We start from the raw sequence: 14155 nt of genomic DNA, 5'->3' as shown, positions 1-14155 counted from the left end.
TTAAAAAACAATATTAACTGTTAATTTATTATTTTTCTCGATTATTTTCTACAAAATCTCAGTCTCTAATCAAATAAATAAACATTAGCATCGCGAAAGTTTTATGAAAACTGTTATGCAACAAAAAATTTAAGGCCTTTAGATATTTCTAATAGAAATCTAAAATGTATTCTCTCTTGTATGGTTAATATAACAATTATATATAAATGTGATTTACAAAGTTATGAACGCATTGGTTTTTAGGTCAGTTATCCACCTTGATGTTGAGAAAAATTGTGACTATCTAAATAATGTACATGCATAAAATCATTGTGTTAACGAAACATATGAGAAGTTATATAAGAATTAAATTTATCTGTTCATAACATGACAAAATCATAATTTTTATATACAAAAAAATCAGCAATCAATATATTTTGACATATCAACAATTAGAATTATTTTTACATAATATTAAAAAGTTCATGAATTTCGAATTACTTATTGTACATACCAATACTTTTATATTAATTTTGAGAAATGACTATATTTAATATAATAGAGAAAAAGAAAAAAAAATATATATATATATATACAAATAAAAATCTAAATAACTATATAACAAAAAAGTTAAATACTTTTGCATATTGTCAAAACTGAATTTGTTAGAAAAATTTCTCATTAAAAATTGGATTTTATGATTTTTGTATAGTAATTCGAATTTTTTAAATAAAATATGTGTTTGTGATATTAATCAGATGTTTTTAACTGTTTCATGATTTGTTGTGTTATCAATTTAGTCGCTTCGCTTGCATTGGGTATAAGAAACTTATCCATATCGGAAATAACCATATCATTATATTGTGTTGTACCGTATTTAAAAGTTATTAGATCGGCATGTCGCTTTCTCGACGTTATTTTAACGATACTCGTTAAAGGACGTTTCACAATTACATGCGCGGCACCTTTTCGCTCCGGGATTTCTCGTAGTACTATAAGATGACTATCGGTAACAAGTAGTTGACTGAAACAGAAGAAATGTGTGTGCAAATGCGATCGTTTTTACGTACAAGAGAAAATTTCGTTCTTGTTATACATTCACCTATCACAGAGATCACCATTGACTTTCACCTCTTGGCATTTAAAGGAATGTAATAGCTTAGGATCTTTCATCCATTGCTGTATAGATACTACTTCAATTGGCTCTTCACTTTCATTATTAGTCATAGTCATATCTATGAGAAACGGATTTGTAAAATTTAATTTATAATTTCTTTTTATAAACAGTTTATATATAGAAACTACATTTCAAGATAGTTCGAAAAATGCTTACCTATCTCTTGATCATCGTCTATGCTAAATAGGGGCGCAGTTTTTTTTTGACGTTTTATGTAGTCTAAATCTTTACTATCTCTCTTTTCTGTATTGCTATTGACGTTCGCTGTAGGATTAACAATATAATCGAACAACTTTCCTTTTACTTCTTGGCTTTTTAATTTCATAGCTAATCCGATTTTCCCCAAAAGATCGGAATTGTTATTTTTCACTTTCACAGGGCTCGCTTCGTTTGAATTTTCTTCTGACATGTTAGTATTACATACCAGACAATGTTGCGAATTATGATCGACGAGACTTGATACCACTTCATCACCGAAATATTCATGAATAGCTGAAAAACAAAATAAAAAAATTATATAATATAAAAATAATTTATCAACTTAAAAATTTAAAAATAAATAGAAATATAGTTCACCTTGATATCCGGAAGTAACCATGCTCACATATTGTGTATGCTTTTGTAAAAAGGATGCTACTACCATGTGCGTATAACGATCTTCCTCTTGTCTACCACTTCCCAAAAAACAAAGATGTTCTCCACCAGCTTGCGAACCAACAGCTAGCGCTTGGCGTTGAGCTTGCAATAAACCTTGCACTGCTGTAGCAAACGCGGCAGGTTCTTGAAGCATCTAAAAACAAACAAATATATTTAATCTTTTTTTGTAATTGTTTTGAATCTTAAATATATATAAAAAATTAAAGCATACAAATATATCATTTTAGTAAGAGTTTTAAAAATGGCTTGATAGAAATATTCTTATAATCGATAATATTTACCAAGTTACAATCGAGGTGAAATGCTGTTGGTAAATGGCCTGCATTATACTGCTCTGCAGGTCTACAATCTACGAGAAAGAATCTAACAACCTCGACAGTATTAGATATGGATGGAGCTTCAATAGCATTTTCTACTAATTCTTGTGCCGATACTGGTAAGCACAATGCGTGAGATATTAACTTCTCGTCAGAATGTTCGTCGAACATTATGGGATACAAATCCTGTTTAAAAGATGTTGGTGTTTTCATTGCATAGTACTGTGCCAAGGAACAGAAATCGGTTACATCCTCTGCTTCTAGAGCACACGGCATTATTGCTATGGCATCTATTATATTTTGCTTCTCCTCATCTTTCATACTTAAGATTTGTTCTCTACAGATGAAGATTACAAGATGAAAATTATATAATGTTACTAGCAAATATAGTAAAATACCAATTTAATTGACATTTACCTGGCATTTATAATCATAATAAGTGAAAGAAACAGCATGAAAAATGGATCAGCTTGCATAAAATACAGATCCCACATAGTACAGATTGCTGGCAATGAACAAACACCAGCAAATAGTGTATTCATCCATACTTTTGTATATTGATCGGGTGATATCCTTTTTGTATCCAAAAACGAGCACAATTCTGGTTCATGATAGAGCAGCAGTAATCTTAAAACTGAACTATATGTTTCGCCTCTAAAAGAATATATATATTATAGAAAAAATGATAAATAACTGATTTTACATTAACACAGTCCTTGCTAACAAAATTTCTTGCATTATCAATAAAGTGATGTTTATTTTACTTAGTAATCATCTACTTATATATGAATATATGATACGTATATATACCTTGGGATATAAATATCTCTTATTGCCTCAAAAAGATTATAAGTTGCAGCACGTGGTAATTTTAAAGCTATTAAAGGACCCAATAATTCTATCCATCCATTTCCTCTTTCATATTGTTTGCATTTACTTTTACAATAAAATGTTAATATGGATTCAAGGTCAGAAACTACAGAGACTTTATCTTCATCGTCGTTGCCAAGTTTTGCTATAATATTTGAAAATAAGTATCTTAGTTAATATAATTAGTTAATATAAATATAAATAAGCCTACTGGATTAAGAAACCTATGTAATATTCTTTCTACATACTTACCGACTAATTGTTGACAGTCATCACGAATTATATTTTGTTCAGGTAAATCATAAACTTCATTAAATTGGCTCAATTGATCGCGTCGATCAGTAACATAGAGGCAAGCCTGCCAAACATCTGGTCTTAAATTTATAGGGATTGGTTGGCCTTTACAAATGGCATATATATCAGATGCAGATGGTGCTTCTGTATCAAGCAACGCTGCTTCTAATTCTAACATCCTGAAATAATAAAGAATTAACTTAAAGATAAAACTAAACAAAAAAATGTATTATTTGCAGAAACTATGCAGAAAAAAATGAAGATGCATATAAAATGATTGTGCAATATGTAGGTATGTATGATCTGTATGGACATAACATATTGATTAGCGTATACTAATTAGCAAACTTTCAAATTATATCACGTAAGTCATCGCTACATTGCACATCGTATAGAACAATGATTACGTAATATCAGGTAATATACGGATAATGTTACGTTTAAACTTTTTTTATATATAAATTTGATATATATACATATATATATATCACAAAACACAAGCATTTAACAGATGTCGATTCGCATGCAAATCGTAACATTGTACATTAATGCAACAGCGTTTGCGTTTACGGCAAAAATATATCACATTCCTCGATGAGATAAAAAAGTTGTTTTATCACTTTACCAAGTGTTTTCGTCCTCTTGTAGTGCCATTGTAGCAATAAATGTCGCAGCGAAGAATCGCGTTTTGTACGAAAATACGTAAAATTCGATGTCCGTTAAAATTGTCTACGACGAAAAGAACACTTTCGGTCGTTTAGCATGCTTTGAGGCGAAAGCTTCCATATTTTGCGAGTTTTCTCAATTGCGATGGGTTAGCAGTGGCATAGTATTTGATAAAACGTATCTGCTGTTGACAGATCGTCGCCATTTTTTCGGCTAGACATGTTTATCGTTACCTTACCGTTAGTCGATATTATCGAATATATTCGATATTTAAAAAATTATGAATAAAATATTGACTAGATTTTTAAAATAATATGTTTAATATATCCTCCTTAATATATGCTTTAATATATCATATTTAATATATTTTTTGATGAATATTTTAAATTGTTAAAAAAATGACAGGTCTGTTTTTTATAGCTGTAAAGAGTACCGGAATGTGTAACTATAAAGAACAAATTTTTCAAAAATTTTCTATTTGAAATTTTTTCTTATTAAAATTTTTTCTTAATTATATATTACAAAAAACAATGGCTTCACATATTTTTCACAAGGACTCCGGGTGTTTTTTCTGTAATATTTGTCGAGAGGGCGCGACGAAGCTTCTTACGAACTCTCGTGAGCCGTCATGAAATAGCATCAGATATCAGATATCAGCTCGTCTTCGTCGGTGGTCTTTGTCGAGGGCGATCGAGAGGATCGTGTGCAACGCGAAGCAGCAACGGCACCAGGTCTCGAATAAGCGCGCGAGCGTGCATCCGCATGATCGTCGCTTGGACTTGGTCGCAAACTCGCCAATTACATCGGTGAGAGATTCGCGGTCGTCTGCATCGTGGTACCGGTGTCGCATCGTGTCCGTGTCCACGCGCGAATAATAATTCCCGGTCGAAGGAATTATGACCGCCACGAGTGGCGTGGCTGGCAGCAGTCCGCTGCCAAAATGGCAACTCGCCCTGGTAGTCGGGGCGCCGGTCGCACTCGGTCTCGGCTATATGTATTACAAGAACAAGAATAATAGCAGCGGCAGCAGCGATAGGATCACCAAATCGGAACGTGATAAGTTCAGGAGCGGTGCGACGTCGTCCAAGGAGAACGGGGCGCCTGCCGACGAGCAGATCTCCATCGACGACGACTGTTCATTAAAATTGTCTTTCCCCGTAGCTGAGTCGGAGGTTAAGAGATCGTGGATTATGAATCACTATCACGAAAATTTATTTAACTGACGAGAATAATTAATTAATTAATTAAGAAAAAAAGAGAAAATATCTTCTACATTGTATTTGTCAGTACTTTTTAATTTTTGGAAAACGTCATTAGCAATAACACACAATAAATTTAATATATGTATTAAAGTATTATTTTTAGCTGATGAGTCATAATTAGAATTCCATTACTGTTATTACAAATGATAATTTGAAGTATTGCTGTTATCAAAAATGATAATTTTCAATAAATAAAAGTAGCTGCAAATATATAATAAATATATAATAAATGATATAATTTAGTAATAAATATCGATTTTATATTCAAATAAGAATTTTGACAAGACTGATATCAATTTCTGATAATGAATTTTTGTTATATATTTGTTCATTTTTTAAAAGAAATATTGAATTTGTCAATAAAATAATTGTCTATGTAACCATAATAGCCTCCACAATTGGTACTATATATTCCATATCTATCTTTAGATTACTATAAGTTACAGAAGATAGAATAACGGAGTTAGATTAATACACAAAATATGACTAACTCGTGCAAACTTTCATTCTAGACTCCTTTACAAAAGGCGCAAAGATACAAGAATGAAGGGAATGTACAATTCAAAATGGGAAAATATGATGAAGCCATATCACGATATAATGAAGCCATTGATATTTGTCCAGACGAGAATAAGGAGGATATTGCAACTTTTTATCAAAATAGGGCAGCTGCATATGAACAATTGGTAATATAATTAGTTATAATAATAGTGGATATAGTATACAAGTGTAATACTTGTTGATTGTCTGAATTAATAATTATATGTATTATAATTATTAGTTCTTATGCATTATAATAATAAATTTGCAGAAAAATTATATTGCTGTAAAAAAAGATTGTACAAAAGCATTGGAATTAAATCCAAAATATGCAAAAGCTTTGTTACGCCGAGCACGTGCTTTGGAACAGATAGGAGATTTGGAAGCTGCCTTGGAGGATGTCACTGCTGCATGTATTCATGAAGGCTTTTCTAATCAGACTTCCCTTTCAATCGCAGATAAAGTCTTGGGAAAGCTTGGTGAGTTATGTATATGTAAAAACATTTTGGTGCGTTAAATAAAATGCTATTTTTTACAAGACAAAGAACTCTGAGTAAAAAAAATTAATAATAAAGTAAAAATTATTTTCAGGAAAGCAACATGCTCAAGAAAATTTAGCAAAAAAAAAATTCATAATGCCAAGCAAACATTTCATCAAAACTTATATTATATCTTTTCCTAATGATCCAGTATTTACTAGACTTCAACATCTAGAAGATATCCCAAAGTAAGTATTAGTATAAGAGCTTCTATAATAATTATGTTTTTTTCTTTTAATTTAATTGTAATGTTTATCATTATTCAATTATCACAGATTTTTCAAAAAACCATTACAAGCATTAAAAGACGAAGAGTATGACGATATAATACCATTGTGCACAAAAATTATTAAGAGTTTCGAATTTAACGAGTTACCTTCATCTAAAATGGAAGTATTACTTTTACGAGCTACATTTCATCTTCTCTTGGGCGAGCATGATGCTGCGATTCAAGATTTCGAGAATATATTAAATAGTGAAGAAACATCTAAAGATGTGAAAGTAAACGCCTTAATAAAGAGGGCGACTTTACATATGCAACTTGACAATCCATTCATGACTTTCAATGACTTTGAACTAGCTATTAGTATGAATCCAAATTATGGTGATATTTATCATCATAGAGGACAGGTATCGCATATTTTTTCTATTGTATGTTTTTATAAGAATAAGATTATATATTATAAAATAATTTAATAACAATTTTTTTTCAATTCAGGTGAATTTACTCATGAATAGAATAGATGAAGCTAAAAGCGATTATGAAAAGGCAATTCATTATAACCCAGACTTTGGTGTTGCATATGTACAAAAATGTTACACAGATTATCGTTTCGCAATATTCAACAGAGATGTGACGCTAGCCGAAGAGGCAATGAAAGATTTCGAAAAAACTATCATAAAATTCCCAGATCGTTCTGAATGTTACATGTTGTATGCTCAGGTATGTAGGTACTCTATAATTTCTTAATATTGAAAGAAGTAATAAAGTCGCAAATTAAAAAAAGAGTAAATAATAAATAAGTCTATAATAAATTATTATTACTGTATATATTCTGATTGCATTGATGAAATTTTCAATGATTATTATAGATGATGGCTGAAACTCAACAATATAATAAAGCGGATATGTATTTTGCTAAAGCTATAGAAATAGATCCAAAGAATGCAACTATCTATGTGCATAGAGGCTTGTTACAATTACAATGGAATGGTAATATTGATAAAGCTGTGGAATATTTTCACAAAGCATTAGAGACGGATGAGAAATGTGAGCATGCATATGAATCCTTAGGAAGTATCGAAGTGCAAAGGTATGTTTTTTAAAGGCATTCTTCCTCTATAATTAAAACTTGTATCTTACGTAAATATATTTTCATATTACCAACTATATATATTTTTTTTACAGAGGGAACATAGAGGAAGCAATAAGATTATTTGATAAAGCTTTGGAGTTGTGTCGTACATCCATGGAACTCACACACATATACAGTCTGAGAGATGCTGCAAAAACGCAACTTAATTTACAGAATAGATTGGGTATGGACATCATTCGGACGCCTTCCCGATTCATCCCGAATCCTATGTCTTAAATTATCGAAAAATTAAAATAATAAAATATGCACTGTTATCAAATCTAAAGGATCAAATTTTGTATTAACGTGTATCCATCTTCATCACATGAGATCAGAAAAATTAATTAGGAATATACAAGCAGTTTATTCCATATTATTTTATATCAAAAAACTGTGTGAAGCTTATATATATAATGGTACTTTATTTTTAATTGCATTTAATTTCTGATTTGCATAAAAAAGGTTAGTGATATAAAAAATGCGTTTGCACAGATCATCAAAGCTTTAAAATATTTATTATAAAGTGATATTTATAGGAAATTTTTTTAGAAGTGCAAGTTTTATTTGTACATTTTATGTTTATCTATGTTGTGTTAATATATGCAAATATTAAAATTTGATATGTATTTGTGAATTACTTTATAATTGTAATTCTCAAATTTCGAGAGCATAAATCATACTTATTAATGCTATTTGCTCAAAATATAATACATTAAAAAAAAAAGGAAGACAGTAGCCTATTATTAAAAGCAATTTTTTGTATTATTATGTACATCAGGTAATAATGTTTTTAACCGAATTATGTATATAATTGTTCATATAATAAGGAATTTATATGAAAATATGTATTTACTTATTTTTTATCCTGTAGAAAATAAAAAAATGCATTAATAAATTGAATGTCTTTAACATATTTTTTAGTACAAAATAGCATCCTGTAAAATTTGAAAATAGACCTACCTAAAGCTTTATCAAATTCTATAACAAAGAAAAGAGAGTTATGATCACATATATACATATGATCATATATTTATAAATATAACAATAAATTTGTGATTTATAAATTATAATATGATATTTTGATAAATCTATATTTCTTTGAAAGATGATCTTGTATAAATTTTTCAAATATGTACATCATTTTTTATATATGAGAAAATATGTATTCTTACATTTATTCAAATATCATAAAATATGGAAGCCAGAGGATATCTAATAATAAATGCCAGTATACTGCTAATAACCTGAAAGATATTAAGTATTTTTTAAATAATACACACATATATTTTTACTAAAAAAATATATATTGTTACCTGAATTATTAATAAAATCGTTGTTAGTGTCGGTTCTTTTAATGGACCAGTGTTGATCAATATAAAATTGATCAAAGTTAGATTATTGCAAGTTACAATACCTTTTCCATCTTCTTGCCAATTTATCAATTTGAACGTTTTTAGTATCCACATTAACAGTTTTCCTAGAGTAAAGAAAAATTGAATTTTATAATATAATGGCATTATACAATATTATGAATAATTTCTTTACTAATATGTATGTGTATGTGCCACATTTATAAAATATACCAATTGTGTTCAGTTCTGATTTGTTAAATGTAGTTATGCTAGGCTCCAATTTGTCAGTTTCTTTATTATACCTATGGATAAAAAGAATATCTCTCATCATAAATTTTTTAACAAAATTGTTTATAAATAATACTTTTTAACTGTCTCTGAAACTTACTTTGGTAATCTGTGCCTAGGACATGGTACAAAATGAAAAAGCTGTGGCACACTATATAGAAAATTGATTATTTGAGGGATGAAAAACAATAGAGTCGTTTTGCTGAAATGACCTATGATACCAACGACAGCAAAAGTCATTCCCGAAAGGTAACAAAATGTATCACCCACAAAAACCCGCGACGGATACCTTAAGCAAAATATTGTTATTTTTATAATTATTAATCCTATTATTATTTCTATAATCTTATCTTAACATAACTATATTTTATATTATTTAACAAATTATATTATTTAAATACATCCTAATTTTGCCTCACATAATATTGTATCAAAATTTCATTTTTTTAACAGTATGTGCTACTTATACAGAGAAATCTGGTATCCTATATAAAAATAAAAATTCATGAATATGTTAAATATATATAAGACATCATATGCTGAAGAGAGTTTGAGATACGCCATTGCTTCACGACTATAAGGAAGGGCGAAGAACGACCATGATGACTACAAACACGTGAATGCATTTGAGAATCATATTTGCAGAATCATAAGAAGATGAAGTATGTGATATCGAGAGTTTTTATTTTCGTTGTAGAATTTAATTTCTGCCGGAATAATGTGAGATATCTGGTTTCTGATTCATGGGCGGGCCCGACTCGTCCGCAAGACAATTACTCGTGCTCGACAACGGGGGAACGATATATGATATAATATAGACCAGCACGGTTAACGAAATGCCTCTCTAAGACGCGTGCGCCTTGCGAATAGTCACGATCGCGTTTGTGTCGAGAGTGTGTTCGTCGATGAATACGGGCAGATCGCCGGCTGGCTGGTGCGGCACTCGGGCGTGGTTTTTCACGTCGTCACGGTGTGTCTGTGTGCGCTGCCACCCGGCCTGGATACAAAAGGAATCCCTCTGTATCTTTTGGAGTCCCGATCAACGGGGACCAGCCAGTTAGCGACTATTGGCGGGACTAAAAATATGTGCGATATCGCACGTCCACGCCGGTTGCCGATCGTATAGTCGCCGTAGGATCCATTTAAATTATTCATCAGGACTAGCGTAGACGATCCAACGAGAGAGAGAAAGAGAGAGATCACGATCATCGCGAATTAAATGACACGTTCCGTCACGGTGACATCCTCAAAGGACATCACAACGAAACTCTGGTGATACCGTCGATGGAAATCGCATTGTGAGCGACGCTTTATTACGTAATATTTAGCAGTGTCGATGACACATGCGTGCGGGGCGGATGGAGAGCTGCCGGGACGTTTAACTCACGCGGTGAACCTAATCGACAAGCTATCGCACTTTTACCGCAATGCGGTTGATTAATGCAATATCGCTTATACAATATTTCGCGATTGTATAGAATAATTACGATTTAACGATATAAAAATATATATACACACGTACAGAACACATACACACATATACAGGAAATATGAAATGCTGGAGAAATGAGGTCAATGAATTTTACATTATATAGAAATACGCGAGTAAGCTGAAAATCGATTCCAAATATAAAGATGTAAATTTAAAGGATATCATGATGTAAATATAATGAAGCTTATCATTTATAAGAAGAGATATTCACAAATATCATATATACATTGTATTAATAACAGCAAAAATAAGATAATTGTGTTATTCTCTGTTCTCAGATGATGCTCATGGGATTAAGATCTTAATGAAAATGTCTTCGACAGCCAGCAAAATTTCTCTTCGGAATCATAAAATGAGATATTAGATCTTTTGAGCACAGGGATTGATGCCATGCAGGTCCGTCTAGATGGGAAACTGGCGTTGCTGTATACTCTATTAATCTTGCAGGTTTTAATTGTTATGATCTATGTCGCCACAACCCCACCGGCTGAATTAACTGTATCAACGACTCGTGCATCTGTCAGTTTTGTCAAGTTTGAAGCATCGCAGGTATAACTAATGTAAATTAATAATGTATATGATATATTTGAGATATTTTGTAATAAAAATAAAATTTGTTTTTTTGTTATTAAAGGAACTACAAATAAATCAAGGCAATCATAAAAAATCACCAATTTATCAGACAATCAATAGAGAGGTAGTACTGAAAGATGTCAAAACTTTTAGACTGTTTGAAATATATAATCACACTGTATGCTGGAAATTTGGAGTAGACGAGCATAAGATGAGAAGCAATGAATATCTGGAAAGATGTATTTGCAATCAAGGATGGCATGGCTGGGACTGCGGACAGCCCGAAGTCGTATGGAGGGCGATTATGGCGTCGAAGCAGAACATTAGTTTGAAACGTCGTAAAACTGCTAGACACATTATCCATACCTTCTTTCTGAGTGAATACAATTCAGGCATCGCCGAAGTGATAGTAGAGGAACTCTATAATGTGGTGGATCTTTTTGTAATTTGTGATTTTAACAATGCGGAAGATAATTTTCGACACAAACTGTCCAAAGGATTATTACAGCGGCAGCAAAGAAAGATCTTATACATCAACATAGCGACAAAGTCTCGCAAACCATTGAGGATAGTATCGAAATACATCTGGGATAAAATCAAGAGCTTAGTACAGAATTTAAGGGACGATGACATCTATGTAATGACGGAACCTGAACAGATATTGAACTCTAGGGCATTAATGTTCCTCAAAGTGTACGATGGTTGGCCTCAGCCTATTGGATTTAGATTAAGATGGTCGGTATACGGTTTTTTTTGGCAGCATCCGCTCAAAACAACGATAACGCTCGGTGCATACACTGTCGGCTTGATGCGTAACGCCTATCAATCTAACTCACTTGTACTGCGACAGCAATTGAACGGAGACACCAGTGAAAGAGATATTTTAGGATTAGTCATAGGAGATTTAAATCACTATGGCGGATGGTATTGCAATCTGTGCCAAGCGCCTGCAAATATTATTATCGGTCTTCGCAATAAAGTTCGGTCTAAGGAGATTGATATCGAAAAGACTATAGATGTGCCGTTCGTCGAGGATCTAATAGGAAGTGGATTATGGTTGGATGGTAAAACCAATCTTCTGAGAGCTTCTAAATCTAGAGATTCCTACTTTGCGCCTGAAACGATTGTCAATAACACATGGAAGTACGACTGGTTGGTAGAAAATTTTTATGCTAAACTAGATTACTATTGACGTACTGGTCGCACCCGACTGTGATATTAATTCATACTCTATACTCAATGTACACTAATGTAATATTATACACTGAATTTATATACATTAAAATATTATGTTGACCAAATATAGATATTAATTGATTACATACGAAACTCTTATTTGCTTGAAAATTTTAAATCTATGTTTAAAAATATCCTTTTTTTATATATTTAAATTTATTATAATATTAAAAATTAATTATTATTTATGCAAAAAAATACTATAACTTACCAATTAAATTTGAATAACGCGAGAGAAGTTGCTATATAAGGTAGCATAAAATATATTGAAAATTGATGCGCCTTCCATTGACTGCCAGATAATTCTATAACATTGAAGATGAGAATGCTCGTGGCAATGATTAAACTCTGACCAACCTCCAAACCATTGATTCCAGCTAATATGTTTATCGCATTTGTACAGAATACAGCCAGCATTCCCATATATACATAGTAAAGTATCCATAAATCCAGTGAGAAACCAACCCACGGTCTCAGTGGTTTTGGTATAATGATTACCGTGGAATTAAAATTAACATAGTAAACCATCAATAATGGCAAGGATGCTATAGTAGGTAAAAGTAATTTGTGTCGCCAACGTAAATCCAAGACATCATCAGCAAATCCCAAAAGTAGCATGCAACATATGGACAGTAGCGCAGCCAGAAATTCAACAAACTGTAATATATGAAAAAAAAACTTGTTCTTATATTTACATTATTGACATAATTATATATATCTTTTAAAACAAAAACATATAATATCATAATATAAATGTATTTTTAAATTAAAAAATAAATTCTAAAAATATTAGTTAAAAAAATGTCCATTTTAAATTCAATTGATTTTCTAAAACAAATTGAAAAAAAAATGAATTGATTAAATTACTATTAGCTTTTTATTTATAATCTTTCTCATCGTACCTTGTCGTGAGGAAAGTTTTCATTTTTAAGTATATGATCTGTAAATGGTACAGGAATAAATAGGAACATTATTATGAGAAACACACATCCGGTAACAACACCTATCGCCTCCGGTCTGCAAAAATAAACCGGTCATCATGTACACGCATTGTTGTGTACAAAGATTTACGGAAAAATGAATATGATGATAAATAATATTATATACAAAATACCATCAAACTCAAGTAATTTTCACTTACACTTTATCACTGGTCCTCTTACTCATGTCAATACCGTAGAGGTTAGCTTTGACAAACATGGATTTTATCTTCGGAATTAGTTGAACAGTCAAATAGTACGCACTCACAGACATTATAGCGTTGATACATATTGGAAATAACAATAACCACATTTCATCCTCGGCGTTCATTTTAAAACTGCACATGTAACACCAGTTTTAAATACGTGCACACACACACACACACACATCCGAATCAATGTCGTCGCAAAAAACATAGAAGCCAGTATCTATTCTGACATGACTCGTTATCCCGACAACGCGATTGCCACAACTTGCATCGATAACTCGTTAATCAACTAAAGCGATTACCGCAGATTATTCACTTTCAGGCTCCGCGCGTAGGCGCCGCCATATACGTTGTATCGATTTATCGAAA

At 31.6% G+C, this 14155-nt stretch overlaps 4 protein-coding genes across 6 annotated transcripts; 2 read left to right on the top strand and 2 right to left on the bottom strand.

The window, feature by feature from the left end:
- Nucleotides 1–627: 627 nt before the first annotated feature.
- Nucleotides 628–4194, bottom strand: Tbc1d23 (TBC1 domain family member 23). The gene is made up of 9 exons (XM_070300024.1): nt 3920–4194; nt 3253–3473; nt 2941–3145; nt 2548–2784; nt 2095–2467; nt 1733–1946; nt 1313–1648; nt 1082–1214; nt 628–1003 (listed from the first exon to the last, which is right to left on the bottom strand). Exons 1-9 carry the CDS (start codon nt 3946–3948, stop codon nt 730–732), a joined length of 2022 nt encoding a protein of 673 aa, XP_070156125.1. The 5' UTR covers nt 3949–4194; the 3' UTR covers nt 628–729.
- A 366-nt stretch (nt 4195–4560) lies between these two features.
- Nucleotides 4561–8473, top strand: Tom70 (translocase of outer membrane 70). Its single transcript, XM_070300478.1, has 8 exons — nt 4561–5132; nt 5735–5908; nt 6034–6241; nt 6354–6489; nt 6577–6931; nt 7020–7244; nt 7394–7614; nt 7710–8473. Exons 1-8 carry the CDS (start codon nt 4857–4859, stop codon nt 7891–7893), a joined length of 1779 nt encoding a protein of 592 aa, XP_070156579.1. The 5' UTR covers nt 4561–4856; the 3' UTR covers nt 7894–8473.
- A 299-nt stretch (nt 8474–8772) lies between these two features.
- On the bottom strand, nt 8773–14152 carry Alg7 (Alg7 dolichyl-phosphate N-acetylglucosaminephosphotransferase). Its single transcript, XM_070300028.1, has 7 exons — nt 13739–14152; nt 13500–13614; nt 12809–13254; nt 9397–9585; nt 9240–9310; nt 8970–9133; nt 8773–8900 (listed from the first exon to the last, which is right to left on the bottom strand). The coding sequence occupies exons 1-7, from the start codon at nt 13921–13923 to the stop codon at nt 8835–8837; spliced, it is 1236 nt and encodes a 411-aa protein (XP_070156129.1). The 5' UTR covers nt 13924–14152; the 3' UTR covers nt 8773–8834.
- Nucleotides 9869–13327, top strand: Mgat3 (beta-1,4-mannosyl-glycoprotein 4-beta-N-acetylglucosaminyltransferase). Of its 3 annotated transcripts, XM_070300027.1 has the most exons (4): nt 9869–10594; nt 11067–11337; nt 11423–12513; nt 13001–13327. In XM_070300027.1, coding segments are annotated over exons 2-4 (1251 nt in total). In that variant the 5' UTR covers nt 9869–10594; nt 11067–11178; the 3' UTR covers nt 13002–13327. The 3 variants fall into 3 exon arrangements, with proteins under 3 accessions (XP_070156128.1, XP_070156126.1, XP_070156127.1); XM_070300025.1 differs by lacking the exon at nt 13001–13327 and having other exon boundaries at nt 11423–12685; XM_070300026.1 differs by lacking the exon at nt 13001–13327 and having other exon boundaries at nt 9869–10956; nt 11423–12685.
- Nucleotides 14153–14155: the final 3 nt, after the last annotated feature.

This window comes from Polyergus mexicanus, unplaced genomic scaffold (genome assembly GCF_030449975.1).
Source record: "Polyergus mexicanus isolate NDT 795.1 unplaced genomic scaffold, iyPolMexi1.0 SCAF_8, whole genome shotgun sequence".
NCBI classification, from domain to species: domain Eukaryota; kingdom Metazoa; phylum Arthropoda; class Insecta; order Hymenoptera; family Formicidae; genus Polyergus; species Polyergus mexicanus.
The sequence above is the reverse complement of the archived record's forward strand: the minus strand, read 5'-3'. Positions and strand labels throughout refer to the sequence as shown.